Source organism: Misgurnus anguillicaudatus, chromosome 15 (genome assembly GCF_027580225.2).
Source record: "Misgurnus anguillicaudatus chromosome 15, ASM2758022v2, whole genome shotgun sequence".
Lineage (NCBI taxonomy): Eukaryota > Metazoa > Chordata > Actinopteri > Cypriniformes > Cobitidae > Misgurnus > Misgurnus anguillicaudatus.
The window spans coordinates 1,165,443-1,186,926 of NC_073351.2; the positions used below are offsets into that span (position 1 = coordinate 1,165,443).

A 21,484-nucleotide genomic window follows, 5' to 3' on the forward strand; every position below is an offset into this window, starting at 1 on the left:
ACATGCACATACGATGACAATTTCAGACCCATCCATGATTTCTAAGTGGGAGAACTTGCAAAATAGCAGGGTGTTCAAACACTTATTTTCCTCACTGTATATATTTGTTTCTATAATAAAGTATTTTCACCTGCAATTGAATTACCATCTCTGTCATTCCTTGACAGATAATTTTTTGTTTTTGGTTAAATTACGTGATCTCGTTGCAAGCACGTTCTATTTCACACAGTGGAAGTTGAAAGAGCAAGATCCGATGGATACGGTAGATACCCTTTATAGGCATTTTGATTTTACGATTACTAGACGTAATCACTGGACTTTGATCAAAGAAAATGGGAATATAGCCAATTATTTTTATTCAGTCACAAACTCTCCAACTGCTTTGCAACCAAAAGCTTACCTGAAACTAGGGAAAGTACTTAAGTACTTAAAGGCTGCCTGAAATTAATGAAAGGAGTAGAGATTTTTATTTAATTTTATTGTCCTTTCATCAAATGTGCAACAAACACAATGCCAGGGTTGGCATTACCTATAGGCAGAGTAGGCAAATGCCTAGGGCCACAGACTTGGAGAGGGGCCTCCATAACTGCTAAATCCATGTGTGCTAGTCCACCACTGCCATCACTACTGACAGCAATAGACAAAGTTTTAAAGTGAGTTTGACTTTATGCACCACGAGAACCACAGACAGATGACTACAAAGTACAACGTGAACGATTAATAAGCAGACTCCTCTGTATGATTTCTCGAAATGCTTTTGCAGTACCTTTGATGTCATCTGCCTGTCGGTTCTTGTAGTGCAGCATAAAGTCGAAGAAGGCTAGCCTATATGATGAATCAAAACTTTGCAGTTTTACTCTTACTCAAGTAAATTTTTAGTGAAAAAAATTTACTTTTACTTCGCTACATTCGGTGGCGGTACTCTGCTACTGTCAAATGGTAATAAATAATGTATATATATATATATATATATATATATATATATATATATATATATATATATATATATATATATATATTTAAAAAAAGTTTATATGGCTTGTTTGAAAGTTTTGCAAGACGTTGGAGAGACTGCGTTGCAAGAGGTGGTGAAGCAGAAGAAGGCGAGCTATCGGAGTCAGATCACCCGTGGCCCCAAGTTCGCTCTATTATTTTAGACATCTTGGAGTGAAAACAGTTTCATAATGCGATGCATGCTGTGTGCACCAAAACAAATGGACATCTCAGCATATAGGATTTCAAGCTCCAACCTGACAAAAACTTGTAGCGGTAAGCAGTGTTGGGGTAGTTACTCAAAAAATGTAATTAGTTACTAGTTACTAGTTACTTCTTAAAATTGTAATGAGATTACTTTACTAGTTACTGCATTTGAAAAGTAACATCACTACTTTACTTTCCTTTTTCTTAATTTACCATATAGATACATGGACATGGTTTAGGCGGGGTCGGCTGAGGATGAGTGACTACTTTAAATGACCGGCCAGGGCTCTAGACTAACTTTTTGCACTGGTTGCACCTGTGCGCCTAACATTTTTTCTTAGGTGCACCAGCACAAAAGTTAGGTGCACCCTAGTCTCGCGTAGCCAGACCTTCAATACTGAAGGTCTGGTGTTTTTCGCTGCTTTTTCTGGACAAAGCCCGCCCACGAGCTGTTTGACCGACATGTCAAACAACCAATCACAGTTTGTTTCATCTAGCGTCACGTTTCGGACTCCCCACAATAACGAGCCGGCTGGCAACAAGTCAGTTATTGAAATAACCAGCCGCAACCAAATAGTATCTAAATAAACAACATTACTCACCATAGAACAATATTTTGCACTTCATCAACAGCCACACCAATGAGATACTACCGTTAAACATCTGTTTGAAGCACATCTCTCCACTTTTTAACACATACAAGCAATTCAGGAGAACCAAACTTTTAAACTCCACTAACTGCCTTAAAGAAAACTCTTGGACGTCTTTTAGAGAGTCGATGCCGCGAACTATGCATATTTTTGAGAATCCAATGTTTAGCTGATCATGATAACTGCTCATTATTATCCACGTGAACATGACTGATTCTCTTCCTCAATGGAACGTCAGAGCTTTGTTTTCCAGGGACTGAAACTAATCGCGACACTCGCGTCTCCTGGAAATCCGTTTTTTCCAACCAATCAAAGACGACTTTAACATTCTCACAGGGTTTCCAGAAAAGTGTACGAAAAACATCAGACGTTCAGCCAACAGTTGGTGGGCGTGACGTCTGAGGCTGAGACTAGGTGCACCCTAATTTTTGACCCCATCGGATTTATAGTTCGCCCAAAAATTAAAATTCTGTATAATTTATTTGTAAATCAGGTTTGTAACTCTCATGTTGTTACAAACCTGTATAAATGTCTTTGTTCTGGTGAACATGAATGAAAATATTTTGAGGAATGTTTGTAACCAAACCATTCATGAGCCCCATTCACTTCCATAGTATTATTTTTTCCTACTATAGAAGTGAATGGGGCTCATGCTTGGTTTGGTTATTAACATTTCTCAAAATATGTTGCTTCGTGTTTATCAGAACAAAGATATTTATACAGGTTTGTAACAAAATTTATAATTTATTTTTGGGTGAACTGTCCCTTTAACACCGCAAGTTTAGCGCCCATGGTGGTTTCATACAGAATATAAACATGTAGGCTATTTTATAATTTTCATGTTGTCATTCCATTGTTCTTTTACGAGTCATGCACAGTCCTGTTTGATAACCCGCATCCGCGCGATTAAAATAACAGTTGACCCGTTATCCGACATCAGCATCAATTTATTTCATACCCGTTTTACATAAAGACTGCGACCGGCCGCACCGCAAATCGTGATGTAAGTAGAAACCTTTAAAGATCTTCATGCAGAACATTGACAGAAATAAGCACAGGACCATGACTGTTCAAATATATTATCATTTAATGTAAAACTTTGTGAGGGTCGGCTGATTGACAGCTGAGCGGTCAGCAGTGTTTGAACACTCATAAGCGCTGCGCTTATATATATAATTACATTATAAATTAATGATATGATTGTAGTGATTCCAAAGGGATGTCTAAAAAAACTCAAGTAGAATGTTAAATGTTTAAAGTTTAATGTCTCTTTCTCGCTGCCCTGTGTAAACCCACGCGGGTGATGGCATGAAACGCGTGAGGAGTTTGCATTTTGCATTACCTTAAATTACCTTAAATTATGGTCATACAAATAAAAGTAAAACAACATTCAAAACTGTAATGTGTAAATTTATTTATGTAAAGTTACACTCGCAATAATAACAAAACATTGTGCTTTTTTAAATAGGTAAAAAGTGTTTTTTGCTGCATCGGTTTGGGAGCGCGTCACACAATAAATACACTCATATAGGCTACTTTTGAATTCGTTTTGTTAATTTGCTAATTATTTAAGGGAAACACATTTCATATAGGCTTATTTATTTTATTATTTTTTCACCAAAGAAAGACGTAATCATCACGTTCTATTCATTTTAATGCTTTTTGCGCATAAACTAAACCCTTGGGGGAATTATTTATAAATGAATCAACAACGCAAATCAAGGAATTAACTTATTTCTCTATTTAAGACAGCCTGGCAGGACGGTAACAGTGATACATCAAACACCGAAAAGTTTATAGGATTAGATTTGGAAGTAAGATTATGAAGAAAACAGCGGTCCTGACTCCTGGCTTTTTTCTATAAATTGAGCGCACGCGACATTGCTGTTCGGGTTACGTTCAAATAATTTCTTTAAAAGAATTATGCTCTGGCTCTGACTCGATTGAGGTTCATAATTCCGTCTTCGGGTTCGGACCTCTCGATCCCTGACCGGTAAGTTAAGCAGGATCTTTCGCCACAAGTGTTGTATTGCCATGCTGGGCTTACAAATGCTCAGACAGGTTGCTCATCGCGTTGTCAGCAGTTGAAAGACACTTGTCGTGTGGGCATAGTGTGCATTTCACACGAATATTTTTGTCCTTTCGAGCAATACGCTGAAAGTTATGTGAATATCGCCCCAGTGGCTGAAACCCTCCGTCTTCATTTCCCGCTCCCCTTTGCACCAGCAGCTACGTCAAATCAATCTCTATGGCAACGGCACACGTACAGGCACACGCATGCACGCACCACTTAAATAGACAGAACTTTACACCCAGGCAAACACTGCTTGGGTAACGCAGGAAAGCGCGTTCCTATAGTCTAGTAAAGTAGTGTAGTTACCAATATTATTAGTGTAATGCGTTACTTTACTTCGTTACCCAAAAAAGTAATGTAGTTACTGTAATCCGTTACTTTGTAACTCGTTACCCCCAACACTGGCGGTAAGTGTCACAGTGATGCCTGTTTGTAACTTTTACCTTATTGTAATACTATTTCACAAACTGTCTGAGTGTTTTTGTCATATGCGCTCTTGTGCAAAAAGTGACAAATCCTGTAAACCTTACAAACAACACATGTTCACATCTGCACATTTCTATATCCCACAAAACTAAACAAATTGAACAGAATAACGTGACGCCTTGCATTTGTACACAAATCCGGAGACCTCACTAAAGTGTAGAAAACAATTATTATTATACAAAAAAACAGGATTGTATTTTATTTAAATCCTTTCTAAAGAATATACCTAAAAAAATAAAAGAATAAAGTATGTTTTTAAAGAAACATTTATTATATATTATTTGCAAAACAGTTAAGTTCCTTATAAAATTGATCAAGCTTCTATGTTTATGTTCAGTAATGGCAATGAAAATAACATTTTCATATAAAAACATACAGCAAACAGACACTCTAAACATACTTTTTTGTTTACTGTTAGCTTGTTTAACTTATTCCCCACAACTCACGAATTATCTTATCAATTAAGAAAAAAACATTTGACTGAAAAACGTGTTTCTGATGAGTTTTTATGGTAATCTGTAATACCACGATTATCCACTAGATGATGCTCTTACCCAATTTATAAAAAACTGAAGCAAAAGATTATTTATTAATTTTACACTTAATTTTAATTGTTCTGAATCTGATCTCTAACAAAATTCCTTCACAAAAATGCAATAATTTTTTTGGTCAAAATTTTGTATATTTGTAGAAAAAAGCATATTTAAAGGCGGAGTGCACAATATCTGAAAAAAGGCTTTGGAAAAGGGAGTCGGGCCGACTACCAAAACACACTTGTAGCCAATTAGCAGTAAGGGGTATCAGCAGAAGTACTCTACCCACCTCTGTCAATCAAAATAGTCAAGTTACAGTTTGTATTTAAAGTCAAACAACAAACAAACCTGGAGTAATTAAAGTACCTAAAGTAAACTCAATGTATATTTTGTAAGCAGGGCTTGACATTAACTTTTTTGCTTACCAGCCAAAGTGGCTAGTTGTTTTCCAAAGTTACTAGCCACTCAGCATTTTTACTGGCCACAATTTTGTTGGTAAAATACATTTTATATGATTAAACTTGACTTGGCATCCTAAAATGACTTCAATTCGTGCAAATTTATTTGGTTTAGCTAAATTAGATGCAGATTGAATTTCAAATGCAGTCTGACTACCCAAAGTAGGACAACATTTATTAGCTGGTATATACAGGTATATCATCATATCATACCTATATTTAGGTGCATGAAAAACATGCTAGTAAGGCATCAACAGATTAACTGCTAATGAATATATTAAAAGTGGTGCAGGGATTTAGAAGATTAACTGAATAGATAAACACAAAACCCATCGACAACCACTTTAAATATTTATTAACAACAGCAGTAAATACTGTCAAGAAATGTACATGAATTTTACTGTCAACTTGTGTATGCAGATTGTATTTTATAAGCTTGATCATGGTTTCTGTTAAAAGTAATTTAAGACTTTTAATGACAAATGTCAAGAGGGCATTATTGTTGCCCAAAGTAGCCTACATTAAAATGATGCACGAACCTCTCAGCTGGGGGGTTTCCTTTGGTTTCGTGTGCATTCAGGTATGCGCTGAATTTCTCTCCGCTCTTGAATGTGCACGCAATTTATATCTCTTCAATCACTTCCATGCAATTGTTTTATCTTTCCCGAAGTGTGTATGTGCTCAAACTGCGTCCTCTTGTGCATTCGCAAATCCATCGCGTACGCGTCTCAACAAACAGTCTCTGTGTGTTGCGCTGGGTGCAGAGTGCTCATGGGAGTTGTAGTTTCCCAGTGTCGCATTGCGCATTGTTTATCATCTCGCATATCTACCCGCATTTGGCGGGTTGGCGTGTGTTAATGTCAAGCCCTGCTTGTAAGTCCTCTAAACATTATTTTACTTTTCAAATCATGAAAATATGATGCATATTTATAAAGAATGATCCAACCATTTAATTATACTGCTTAGTAGTTTGTCTGTTTTACTTCCAGTAGCAGTTGACTTGGATACATATTTAAAGTACATATAAGGTATTGCAATACATTATATGAATAGTCTATAATAACTGTATATTGGTTCAGTAAGAAGGGAAATCCGTTTTATACCCAGCTAAAATTCAAAACAATAAACACACCGATGTTAATTTTCTGAAATAATGTTTATGAGGTGGTCATCTGTAGTTTTTTTAGGGTTAGGGTTTTTGCAAAACTGTTATCCTGTTATCCCCAAAACAGTGGGTTATTTCCTGCCTTAAAATAGTTAAAACACATGGTTTTGCATAATTTCTAATTACATTTTTAAATATGTTTAATCAATTTGTTAACTTAATAAAAAAAGTAATGGGATAAAAACAGGTTTGATAACTGCAGTGCTTAAATGATTTCTTACAGGGTAGGAAAAACACTTTGACACTTTTTCGAGGGGCCTCCAACATAAATTTTGACTAGGGCCTCCAAATCTCTAGAACCAGCCATGCACAAGCGCAAAACACCATTCATAAGGTGAAATGTGTTACCTACTACATCTCTCTCACACACAGAGAGCTTGACATACACACTCAGGGCAAGTTATGCAATACTGTATGTGTACAGTATGCCCAGGTGAAAAAAAGTACACTTAAAGTGCTTTATTTTCCACATACTAGTTTTGTACTTTTTTATACTAAAAAATCTTCTTTGGGACTTCTAAAGATAATATAAGTGTACTTAGCTGTGTACCATGATTAAAATGTGTTTGTCAAAATGTGTTGTTCCATAGAATATCTCCTCACAGAACTTCAGTGAGCATACAACAGCCTGGAACAGAGCATAGAGATGTAGTGTCATTGTATGCATACTCACATAAAGTTGACACAGCCTGTGCCGGGTGGAGGGGCGATCCAGATGAAGCTCAGGCTGGTGGACGGCAGGTGACTGACGTGTGATGCCACAACACTGCACACAAACTGAGTTCCAAACTGCCTGTCTGACATTACACCTGAGTTGGAGAGACAGGATATAAGTACAGGGAAAATGTCTTTTGCTTTATTAAGACTCTCTCACTACTCTTCCTCTAACATTCACTTTTCACCCTTCTTCCACTTACTCTTGGTCCTCTTTGCTTCCTGATGAGGATTCATTTAGTGCTGAGCAGAGAGTGAATGACAGCGCAGTCTTCTGGCAACAGTGTGTTTATAAATATTTCATTTCATTTTACATTTCATTTTAAATGGCTCAAACTGCTCACGCTTGCGTTGTGAAACCGGAGTTAGCCTGACTAAGCCAGACTTTGTACTTCCGCTAAATTTCATTACCCTTCTGTACTAAGTTTGAGATATCTCCAATTCTAAACGTTTTCCTCTGGCTTCAAAACAGACAGCCCAATCAACGAACAGAGGACGGACTGAGAACTGTGACGTAGACGCTAAGCGCTATTCGCTCAGTTGTGGAGAACCAGCATTTGCCAACTCAAGCCCGAAGTGTTTGTTAAACATTTTGAATGGAGATGATGTTGTTGCCCTACTCCCAACAGGTTTTGGGAAAAGTTTAATTTATCAACTATTACCGACCGTCAGTGAGAAACTGTGTGCAGCACAGCTTGGCGTGCACAATGATCGAGAAATCATGGAGGGGAATTTCATTGTTCGCAGTTAATTGTGGATCACGGAAACCAGAAAATAAGGAAGGAAAATTTAATGTTCTTTATGGTTAGGGCTGTCTGGTGGAAGAGTTTGAAAGGAGTGAAGGGGGTTCCTCCAATTAGACGTGAGTGGAAAGTCACCATAAGGATAGGGTTCAACTAGCTCTGGCCTTTACTTCACGTAATCTGCAAAAGTCGATTACAGCCATGTTCACTCCTGGTATTTCACTGGATGGATTTGTTTTCGCATCATACGTGTGTTTACAGCGGAAATTTGATGTGGCTGAGTCGGCGCATAATGCACATCATAACCAAATGTTAAGTGATTGGCTTTCGTTTACACCAATGATTTCGATTACTTCAGACAAGTCCCCCCACAAAAACGTAAACGCTTATCAATTATGCCCAGCCAGACTCTGTCTATGAAGCATAGCAAATTGGCAGAGGATGGTATTACCAGGCTTATGCTGTCTACATGAACAAATAGAAGTTACAAGTTGTTTTCACATGAGTTGTTTTCTTTCTTTCTCTGTGAAGGGTATAGCGATTGGATCCTTCACAGCCTAGGCTTTCCCAAGATTCATTGCCAACATGTAACGGCTGGAAACTTTAAAATAAAAGTTTTTCTGAATTGCTAAATCACTGAACCCCAATCTCTGAACCAAATTCATAGTGGCCTAAACCCATTTATCAAATTATGCACTCTTCTTTAAAACTCTAACACAAACTTCTCAATAAAACACTTTTACAATTGCAGTGTAAAAACAATTTTACACTGCAATGCACTTGTTTTATAAATGCTAAACACAGGCAGGAAAAAGTTGAACAAAACTACAACACAGTTGTCATCAAGAAAACACAACAACTCAAAATTTTACACACTTTTTTCTATTGGTATTTTTTACCAATTGTGTGGTTGGAAACAATCTGAGAGGCAGATAAAGAATATGAGGAAGAACAAGACACCAGAAACGATGCAATTGGCAAAATTTGCTGACTTTTTACAAAATACAAGTGCTGCTTATAGTAATATTGAAAACTTACTATTACTGGCAGTACTTTTAGTAATGTATTCACTGAACTAAACTTGTGATTACAGTAATACAGACAGATTTGTCAAATGTGTTGTTATATACAATAAACATGCATTTTTCTGTAAGCAGATGTCCTGGATGTTGTGTTTTCCAATTTTTTTACGTATTGTCTAATGGATGCTTTCAAGTGTTTAATATTATAGACTTAGCCTATTTGTGAATGATTTAAGAGCTTAGTTTGATTTTGAGTACAAGTGAAATGGTTTTGAAGGAATATCACTTTTCATGTAACGGTGTGACTGCAATCTTGTAGATACTTCACTTTTTTTGTTAATAATGCTATTTTACATTTTATTTACATTTTATGGTATTTTATTTACCCACCATAAAATGTAAAATTGGCTCTACTTAAAAAACTTACTTTAATTGGTAACACTTAAAATGTAAACATTTTAACACTTAAACAGTCATTTAAAATATCAAATCTTTAGGCATTACCATTTTTTTATGGTGATCCAACTTTAACTTTTTACAGTGCATATTATATTTTATTATAATTATTATATTTTTACTAATTGTATATATACCATTTAAGTAGGCTGTCTTGATGCATATAAATTGTTGATAAAATCTTGGTACTGTTCAAGCATGTTTCGCTAATTACATCTTATCCATTTTAATAATGTTATATTTATTCCTATCTACTGTCTATCACTAACATATATTTACTGTAAATTTTCTGCTTTGCAAAAACACACTGAGAAATTTGTCAAAAGTGCTATAGAAATACATTTGAATGAAAATAATTCTAACACATTCTTTGTTGTAAAGTGCCTGATCTCTGCCTCTCTGCTGCCCTCTTGTTACTCTTAACTAGGTTAGAAGACCTCTAGCTCTCTTAAATAATTTAGGAGCTGGGACCTAGTCTTAACACTTAGGAGGCTTTATAAATCACACTTATTCTTTATATACTTAATTTAACTGCATAGAAAAGTCTTCATTAATTGAATTAAGTTCACTGTACTTTTGAGAGTACAACTTTCATGAAGTTACATCAACATTAAAGCAATTCCACCTTGTAAACAAATGACTTTACATCAAGGTTTCATCACATAAACAAAACTTTGATTAAACTTTGCAGAACAGATCAGGTCATGTCCTCACACCGTTATCATTTCTGATGTTCAGAGTAAACCTCTCATAGCATTGAAATAATGCCACCAGTCATAGTGAAACCATTAACAATGTATGTCCATTCTTTCATATGCAGATATTACACTGGAGAGCAGCCTCCATGATTAATGACAGTAAACTCCTACAGCCCACCCGCACATCAGCTGAAAGAAACACACACAAACAAACAAACACGCATACTCACAAACAAAATTTTTAAAATGGTAAAATATTTTAACTTGTTCATTATTCTATTGCTTCTTATGAAATTTCTAGTCCAAATGGCTCAAAATGAGAGAAAAGATGATTTGGCGCAGAGCAGATGGGCACAGGGTGGCACAGACTGCCGCACATGACACTCACTTATTAAAATGCAGATTTATAATTTCAGCTCAACACACATATTTTAGTACAATTAAAGTTTTACTGTAATTGCAGCTATGAGATTTGCTGTAATTATACGATTTCACTAAACAATGGATAGATGAACACATTATAATAACTTGATGAAACCGTTTTTCATAATAATGAATAGATTCATATACACATTCAATATAAAGTACGTAGTTTATCTGAAAATGTTTTAACAAAAAGTGTAACAGCATGTTTGTAGACAGGAACCTGTCTGGTCATCTATCAACGTTTCAAAAAGCTTTTTTTTTTTTTGAGGGCTATTTTGTCTATCCTGAAACATCCTCCACCACCCACGTGGCCACCATCTCTCTCTCTCTTTCTCTCTCTCCCTAACATTTCATCATCCATCTTAACAGGCCATAATGAAACAGCAGGGTATGAATATTTATTAATAAAACATGCAGTATGTGAATCTTTAGGTTGCATTGGATTTAGCCGTATCATGCAATAAGGGAGAAACTTTAGGAGCAAAAGACTTGTGTTTCTTCATGTGATATAACAAATAATGTGTCTGTTATAAGTCAGGCTGTCATTGGCCAAAAGCTGCTTTGTTCCCTGAGAAACTGATCTGTGGTCAACTTGGAACCAGGGTCAAGAAACTGCAGGTCCAAAAACATTTCGATTACTTGGCAACACTTTGCGGCATTTTCATTGGTCTATTTTATAATATGCCAATCACTGTATACTCCCATTGTCACGCCAATGACAGAAATGCTCTTTGTGTTGCCAAGAAGAAGCTGTGAGCCCAATTCTGAGATGTAGGGTGCCCATGGCAGAGGGGAAGGACCGAGACAATGACAAGAGAATTACTGGCCAGAAAACAATTTTGGCCACCTGGGGTGATGTGTGTTTGCACATGTGTTTGAAGTATAAAATCCCACATAAGTTTGGCTATGTTTACATGAAAAGCTTTCGCTTTGATCATGACCAAATGAGTCAGTCTGATAAATCTAATCTATCTGCATTATCAATGCTAAATAAGGCAATGGAATTGATGTGCATGTTTATGTATAACAAGCTTCAGATTGAAGTCAGGGACGAATTAGTAATCTGTGTGTTCTGGAAAAGTCCAGAACGGCTGTTCAACGGTGTGCCGTCGCCCGGCCGTCGGCAAAAAAAGTTTAATAACACAATATGAACAGCCAACAGCAGGGGCACTAATACGATCACTTATTTGATGCTACGTGTAAAAAAAAAACAAGGAACAAGGAAGAAGAGTCGGCCTACTAGCTACTAGCCGTGATTGGTCCACGGATCCTTGGAATTCGCGAGCCTGGATTCGCGAGCATGAGCATCTACAGCCTGGTCATGATGAGGGGCAGACAGAGTTAACTTCACATCAGTAAGAGGTCCTGTAAGTGCCAGTAGTAGCAGGACACGTGACATTATAATATATAATATACATGATATAGAAATAAATAAAACTCGGCTAAAAATTAAAGTAATGCGCAACTACTGTTAGAGAGAGAAGTGATGTGAGTGTGTGTGCGCGCGCGCGTGCATGTGTGTGAGAGAGAGGCGTGTGCGCGCGATTGAACAGTGGAAAGGTAAAAACAATACATACTTCGTCATTTTGTTCATATGGGACATCATTCATCATTCATTTGTATATAGTCGCAATAAAACAAAACATTGTGCTTTTGTCAAAGTGTAAACTCTTGTCAAACTGTAACCTGCAACTGTCATCTAGCCAAAATCACACTCACTCACACACACACACACACACACACACACACACACCAAAGTCTGTGGGTGGACATTCATCGTATTGCATTGGCTTTAATTTCTTTCATTGACTTTATTGTATATGAGAGGTTGTAGTGAGCTCACATTTTCTGCTACTATGAAGACTAAGGTAATGAATTAAACAGGAAAATATCAGGCATGCATTGCCACCACTCTAAACGTGCTAATATACAAAAAAGGGGGCTAAATAATTGACCAGTTTAACCAAAAAAATCCTAGCTTGCACTTTCTGTCTGTCTTCCATCAAAGTGCAGTTTTTCCTTGTATTTCATATATGTGTTTATTATTGTGGAATTGGCAAAGACCTGGTGGTTGTTTGTGAAAGCTTTACAGACAAAATTAATATAGGGCCTAGCCATTTTCATTATTTCACAGACTTATTATACATCAAAGTGTAATATGACATTGACAAAATATTAAATAACCTTGTCTGATAGTCTGACAGTATTGTGTCATAGTATCAGGACATCCTTATGCCTGTTGTGCACGGCTAGGGGTGAATGGCCGGATGATGGGCCTATTTGGGAGAAAGTCCAGGGCTGTTTTTTAGCCCCAGTCCGTCCCTGATTGAAGTCACTTCTTTTTGTCCGCCTACCTGGGTGATGAGACATATAGTAGATTAGTGTTACTTCATGGCTGGATGTCAAAGTGGTGCCCACAGCAGAACATAAGGTTTATAGACAATTGAAAGCACTTCTTGAGGAGTCCTGACCTGTTAAAGAGAGATGCCTCCATTCGTCCTGGGAAGGAAGTGCTATACTATCTAGAAATCTGACCAATAGTTTACTTGTGATAATGACCCTTACAAAAATTAACCATGGTTTTATTGTGGTAAAAGTGTAGTACTTCTCCTACTTCTCATACAGTTTACACTGAATGACAATATATGTTTTCGATCTCACTTACATAATTTAAAAGCTGACATTCCAAGCATTATGTAGACATTTATCTTTTGTTTCTATGACAAGTATTCGTTAAGTTACAGTTTATTTTTCTGACGCGTTTGAGAAAGGAATTCACTTGGGGGAGAGAGAACAAAACGCGCATCATGTTTATTTTCTTAATTTTGCGAAAAGCACAACATTCTGTTTTTATTGGGAGTGGACAGAAAAAACTAGACACTTTAACGTTTTAAATGATGTATAAATCATATCTGTATGTCCAAAATCAGCATAGTTATCTAAGTCTCTTTGCGGAGTGATTGAAAAATAAAGAGCTTGCGGCGCCCGCGTCGCAGTCGACCCCAGAGTGTTAAACCATGTTTAGTGTAGTAAAACTATGATTTTGCTGATACTAATTAATACACCAAAAAAACACGGTTACTACACTTTTACCACAATAAAACGTCTCAGGTTACGTATGTAACCATTGTTCCCTGAGAAGGGAACGAGACGCTGCGTCAGAGCTGACGCTATGGGGAACGCCTACAGCATGACGCTGTCTGAGTATGTATACCAAATTCGACCAATGGTTGGGCATGACGTCATAGACGGAAGCCAGAGAGCATAAATACGGCAGAAAGGAACACCCACTTTATCTCGCATAAGCCGAAGAGGGTATTCAGGCACGTCGGAAGTATGGCCAGGAAGACGCAGCGTCACGTTCCCTTCTCAGGGAACAAGGGTTACATACGTAACCTGAGACGTTCCCTTTCGAGGGAACTTCAACGCTGCGTCAGAGCTGACGCTATGGGGAACGTTATACCCAATCCGCCAGACTACATGTGCCTGTCTGTGTGTAGAAAGCACAACTAAGACCAAAGCACACGATCACCAGACCAAAGCACACCTAACCCATCCAACTCAAAAGTGAGCGTTGAGGACCTGCCTGCCGCATCACAGATATCCTGGATCGAGGCCCCTGCCCACAGGGCCTTATATGCTGCCATACCTTAAGTTGAATGCGCTCTGACGGTTAAAGTAAAGGGCCGTCAAGAGGCTTCATAATAGTCTGCACAACCTCAGTTGAGAGACCCGTTTCTATGAGTCTGTCCTCCTCAGAGGCCAGACCCAAAAACTCTAGGCAGGGGTAAAACACAGTGCCCCTTGCCTGAGACTACCGATCCCTCCAGATCGGCCCCTGAAATGGGGAGCCGTCTAGGAGGGAGACGAGGTTCGAAAACCACACTCGGGTCAGCCAACACGGGGCTACGAGCAACAGCTGTGCCTGTCCTGCCGAACCCTCTCCAGAACTCCCGGGAGCTGAGCAATTGGGGAAAAAGACACCGGAGGCCCCCAGACCCTTCCTGTGTCATGGCAACCAGTCCGAGTGGGACTGGGTGAAAGAGAGAAAACCAAAGAGTACAATGTGAATTCTCCTGAATTGGAAACAGGTCAGCTTTCGCTTGGCCGAACCTGAGCCACACTTGCTCCCCCACGTGAGGGTGGAGTCTTCATTTCCCTCAAGCTCAAATTTGCCTCAGCAGTACATCTGCTCCATGTGGACTTACAAAGATTTTGACCTTATGGTCTTCCATAGCCACTTCCTGGGCTTAGAGGGATGTTTCCGTCATAAGCCCGATGTGAAAAACCTGAGCCCCCAATATTGGCATTCTTGGGAAAGGAACCATGCTTTCTTCCATAATACTAAGGCACAAAGCATCTGCGTGTGACCTTGATCATGAAAAACGAGTTGCCCCTCAGGGAACCCCATGGTTAAAGGATGGATTCTTTACGAGCAGGAGACAACCGTGCCTGCAGTCGTTGAAATCCATACCACGCCCAGAAAAGAGGTCATCTGTACTGGAGAAGCACACTTTTACTGGCATTTAGCTGATTGGACATTTTTGTCCTTTTGGCTTTCCATAGCCGATCCTCAGCTTAACAGAAATGCATCTGTCATTAATGTCATGCGACAACAGTTCGCACCTCACCCCGGGCCTTAGACAGAAACCCAGCATTTTTCCATATTCTTAGGGCACGAAGACATGTGCGCGTAACCAGGGGCGGACTGGCCATCCGGGGTTCCCGGAGCAATCCCGAAAGGCTGGTCCATTTCAGGCCGAACCGGCCGGAGGTCAAAAAGTTTTTTTTTTTTAAATGCCTGACCAGGCGCTCAGCTGCAGCGGAACGCTGTGTCTGTTTCAGACGGGGCCAAACCAAATCTTCAAATCTTGAGGGGGGATAAGAGCGGCCCCTCCCAACTTGGACTGATCCTCGTTTTTCCTCACATCCGATTGGCTCAAAGAGGCCGATCAAAAGAGTTTACTTTTGGTCAGGTTTGGATTCGTGTGAATGCAACATAGACAAGATGGTAAAAATTGCGAAAACAAGAAAAGAAGAGAAAGAAATGGGTGGGGCCTAAAAAATAAAAATGTTGGCACAAGAGGCAGCTAAATGCGCCAAATTAACAGACCTTTTTCGCAGTCAAATGGACGCTGTGGCAGGAGGTGCAGATGAGGAAGGACCAGCAGCGTGGACAGGACAGGTGCACAATTAGTGATGCATCTATTATACACTGAAATCATTTATATTTGCATTTAAATATAGGCATATATAAGGGATAATGTAGAGCGAGGCGGTTGTTATAGCGAATACAACCCCGACAGGCTTATCAGGACCCCACGCAAAGCGGAGCTTGAATCAGCCTTACGGGGTCGTATTCGCTATAAGAACTGCCTCGCTATACATTATCCCGCTTATGAAATTGATGAAATAACCTGCGTGCGCATTTTGGCAACAGAAGTGGTGTTGTTCCCCAGTGGTTTTAACGTGTTAGCAACCCAGTAAGTTTATCAAAACAGTTTCCCAGCATCAAAATATATGGAAATTGCGTTTGGTTGCACTAATAATATACTAATATATTTATATATGGTCACTTTATATTTGGCCATCTGCTAACGTCTTCTATTTACTCCACTATAGTACACGGATCTGGTAGCTGTGTTGAAAAACTTGATAAAGTCAACTTTTAAATATAACTTTCTCTGTCTGTGTTGCTTCACTGCTGATTCTTGCCATACTTCCATTGCCAACATGCGCGTGCATACGTTTCCACATCATCATTGTGTTCAAACAGTAAAATGGTCTAAGGAATCCCTGTATGTCTATATATTAGCTGTTAAGGTCACTGATGGAGAGAGACAGGTTGATGATGACCCTTGCAGTCATATTGATGAGGAGGAGGAAGGAAAGCAGAACAAGAGGAGGAGGAGAATGGAACCAGTACAAAAACAGTGATGGGGCAGTGTGCAGGGCTGGGTAGGCAATCATATTACCCTGCTGGACAAACCAGCATACCAGCAAGACCAGCATATGTTGTGTTTTGGTGCTGGTATGCTGGTGACCACCAGCTAAACCAGCATCAAACCAGCATAGACCAGCATAATTCCCATGCTGGTTTGATGCTGTTTTTTCAGCAGGGTAGGCATATCAATCAATCAATCAATCAAAGCTTTATTAAGGACACACAAATAGAAAAATACAGCAGAATATTACATATTTACATATAGGATAAAATGCAATTGTTCCACTTACTAGATTATAACCTGACTAAAGCACAGATTAAATTAAAAAAAGAAATTATTCTTAGTCATATTTATTACTGATGTTCTTCTCATGCATATGTAGCTGTACAATCAGTAAGCAGAGGCAAGGTCCAGCACAGGGGAAGTGGAGCCAGGGAGAGTTGAAAGTGAGTACGTACACACACAATCTTTATTTTATGGGACTGTATTGTAGTTTTTGATTATCTGAGTGGGTATGTGTGAGTAATTGTAACAATTTTATCACTCCAACTGACTGTACACATGACATGCTGGTAGTTAGCAGTATACTGTGACTTGTGTGTTCGAGATTAGGTTTTGCTGACCTGGTTGTGTTTAGTGCAGTGGTGACTTGCTTATACAACCTGAGGAGGCAGGTGTTATCCTAAAGTTTCTTTAAGGTCTTCAGCATAATCTGATTCTCTTCATACCCTAAAAACACTACTAGAATTAAAATAACTGCAAAAAATCCTGCTCGTGCACCAAGGGCACTCGAGAAAAAGGCCTCTCCATCTTAAAGTCCCGGGCTGAATTTCAGTCCCAGTACGTCCCTGCGCGTAACCCTGAACATGGTAAAAAGGCCAACACTGGCTGAAAGGAACCATTGTTTCTTCCATAATACTAAGGCACAAAGCATCTGCGTGTGACCTTGATCATGAGAAATGGGTTGCCCCTCAAGGAACCCCATGGTTAAAGGATGGATTCTATATGAGCAGGAGACAACCGTGCCTGCTATCGTAGAAATCCATACTACACCCAGAAAAGAGGTCCTCTGTACTGGAGAAGCACACTTTTCCTGGCGTTTTAGCTGATTGGACATTTTTGCTCTATTGGCCTTCCATAGCTGATCCTCAGCTTAACTCATTCACCGCCATGAGTTAATATTTAACTAATAAACATGCCTTTCTGGACGAATTTCAAAGTGAAAGTGTAATACCGCTTTTATCCACTAGATGGCCAATTTATCAAAAACAGAAGTTAAAAAGATTTAAATCATTTTGAACTGCCTTTATGTTTGATAGTCATTCTGAGTCTGATATCTAACATAAATTTGTTTACAAAAACGCATTTTTTTAAGCTTTTTGCTCAAAATGTTGTATTTTTGAAGAGAAATATCCATATTTCAGTGGTCAAATTAAGTGGAAAAAGTAAATATATAATTAAACGTTTTTTCCCCATTTTGTTTGTTTGTTTGTTGTTTGTTTGAAAGCAGAGGGTGTGTTCTTTAATTTGATATAATTTGTATGTTTATATATTTATAGAAGATAATTTTTCCTGCAAGGAATTTTGTGAAACTTTTGTTAAAATCACAAAAATGCAGGTGGGCAACTTTTCTCAAAAAGGCTGGCGGTGAATGAGTTAAGAGAGATGCATCTGTCATTAATGTCATGCAGCGACAGACCACACCTCACCTCAGGCTTTGAGACAGAAACCCGAAATCTTTACATATTCTAGATTACAAAGACATGTGCGCGTAACCCTGAACATGCAAAAAGGGTTGCCCCTCGAGGAAAAACCCTGATTTTAAAACCACCACTTGGTGTGCGTTTGACCTAGCTTTAACTCATTCACTTATGTGAAAAATGGACATGACATGAGCAGGAGACATCTGTGCCTGCATCATCGTTGAGTTCCATATTATCCCCAAAATGTGATCACCTGTGTTGGGACTAACATACTTTTCTTGGTGTTCAGTCTCAACGCTAGGTATCTAGATGTGCAAACACAACATGTCGATGCTGTGCTGCCATCTGTGCTGACTGTGCTAATATTAGCCAATCGTCAATATAAATAGTATGCAAATGCCCTAAAGATGCAATGGCGCCAGGGCAGCATTTACACATTTTGTAAATGTGTGAAGGGATAGAGCTAGGCCGAAGGGAAGGCTGATATTGGTATGCCATGCCCCCAAAGGCAAACCTGAGATTCTGTGAGCAGGAAAAATCCATTAACAAAAACCAGTCCTCAGATCTGATTTGAGATTAATGTGAGTGACTGTCAACATCATGGACCATAATTTTGTGACGGTAATGTGTAGCCTTTGAATAAAAGGAATTCCAATTCCTGCTCTAAAATTAGGGATGTAGCCTAATGTTTTGTGCATAACACCCATAGAGATATGTTTGGAATGTTTTTCCATGCTATTATAATTTTTACCAAGGGAGCCTGATTTACTGTGCTCTGTACTACAAGAGGCAGAGTGTTCACAGTTAATACAGGAGGGCACTGAGAGGTGTGGGACCCGTAAATGGCGGATAAAACCCACACTCCCCAGGAGGACATACCCTGATAGGGCCTTATACACAAATATTGAGAATGTTGGAGGCTTTAGGGATGAAGCCACTCATGGCAACATAAAAACATTCTCTAAATATAGCCTATTATGTTTAAAAGCTAGCTGAAGTGCTTGTGTAAACATGGTCAGCGAATGGTCTTTTCCATGACTTGCATAATAATGGAGATCAGGAAAGAAAGGAAGCCTCTGGTGTTGAGATTGCACTCATTTTGTAAGAAATCTCTCATCTAATTCGCTGGATGATATAGTTTCTTTATTATCTGCTGGTTCATACATATTAAAACTAGCAGTTACGAGAAACAACCTTGATCAACTTCTCATTTAATAGACCAGTCGAGGCGGGCCTCGAACCACGAGGCACGCGAACATCGTCTGACACAGTCAAACAGTAAAGCACGGGCTACCGATCGGGGCGGAAGAAACCGACATGCGGGCTCCCGAGTCCCTCCCGATAGCAAGGATAAGTGCACACCGCCTTAGTGGACGCAGATCTTTGAACCGGTCGGTGAAGAGAATGGCTGTGTTTACAACATATATCTCCTCAGAGGTAAAACATTGCGTAGGGCTCCCATTCGGGTTGGAAGTGACCGCAATGCGTGCTTCCAAACCCTCCCGAGGCAGAGCTTTCACGGTCAAAGTACACTACACCACCTCAGTAGGCTGTAGGCATTCCCCATAGCGTCAGCTCTTACGCAGCGTCGAAGTTCCCTCGAAAGGGAACCATGGTTAATTTTCATAAGGGAAGTGCAGAAAGAAATTCTGATGTGTGGGGGAACCCGAGGACAAACGCATGCACGCTCTTGAGATTATCACGTGAAACTAAACAATAGAGTTCTCAACGGGCCTGAAAATTACAACCCGACCCGGCCCGTGGCTTTTAAAGCCCGGACCCAATGTAACCCAACGCATCAACGTGAATTATTTGTCCGAATCCGACCCGCGGCCCGATGCCGCCGGCAGCTCCCGTCTGGATCTGTTGCTGATCTGCCCCGGAACCTATTGTTATCCCCGCCCCTCTCCGTGATGCACGTTGCACGCAGCAGCCAGAACAGATTTTCTTTACGGTGAACAGCAGTGATGATTAATTTTTTTCACTGAGCGTAAAAGATTAAGCCCGAGGTCCGACCCGACTCATTTGCTTATATTTTTGACCCGAACCTGGCCCGAATCCACTGTCCCCTCGGGTTTGTTGGGTCGACCCGTTGAGAACTCTACTAAACAATATTAATTCATAAAGCGAGATGATGGAAAACGGAAGCAGTCATGGCGCACCACAAAGTGAAGTTTATGTGTTCCCGCTGTCTCCACAACGTCACTCAAACCCTTTTCTTTTTTTCCCCTTGAATTTTCTGTGAAAATCATTCCAAACACTTTCATTGAAATGTCTTCATGCATATCGCCTGCCATGCTTATTCTGATTTTGGGCAGATATCCCCCTTCCGACAATCCTAGCTATGTCACGATTATCTTGATGGTTCTACAAATTATTTTATCAGATTTCCCTTGGTGCAGGGCCGGCCCTGGGCATAGGCGGAATAGGCAAATGCTAAGGGCGCCGCTGACCCCTTGGGGCGTCTGTGCGCCCAAATTATATATATTTTTTAATATATGTATATAAACATTTAACTATAAATATTTAATTTTGCACAAGAAAACAACAGTTATTAATGAATTATTAGTAGCATAGTATCTCGGAAGATCATGCTGTTAAATAGCTCTGTGGCTATACTGCACTGAAGCGGCAGTTTAAAATATAAACCCAGAATTCAGCCAACGTCAAGAACAAGAAAACGGAAACAACAATCAGACATAGATGCGGAATTTACATAATGTTACACAGACCATGTTTACATTTCAATGTTTCTGCAAAGAAATACCAACTTGTTCACTTTGTTTGGTATTAATAAGCTGCGCATTGGAGTGCTGGCCGCAGTGCTGAAGACGCGCTCGGACGGAGTACTAGTGGCGGCACATATATTTACATGCAACCTGTTGGAAATTCGTTATTATATAATTATTATTCGTTATTTTGCTTTATTACTTCCACTTAAGAAGAGTTCAGCACTTTTTTATTTCAATATTTCTCTTTATATAAATACTATTTTGTACTTAAATCTATAATTTCATTATTTTACCAAACCAACTAACTCATCTGCGCTTTCCGATAGGTTGCACGAAAGGGGAAAAGTATAGCTTTCTTCCCCTTGAGAAGAGTTGTGCACTTTTAAACTTTTTTTTAAAATATATCTCTTTAAAAAAAAATTATTCTATTTAAAAGCTATAATTTCGTTATTATACTAACCCAACTAATGACTCCTCCG

At 39.1% G+C, this 21,484-nt stretch overlaps 1 protein-coding gene across 1 annotated transcript in view; it reads right to left on the minus strand.

Moving 5' to 3' along the window:
* Positions 1 to 21,484, minus strand: part of reln (reelin) — a 376,800-nt gene that overhangs the window by 298,106 nt on the left and 57,210 nt on the right. Inside the window, 1 exon segment of the mRNA XM_055173428.2 lies at positions 7,240 to 7,375. Within this exon segment, the coding sequence (XP_055029403.2) occupies positions 7,240 to 7,375 (136 nt within the window).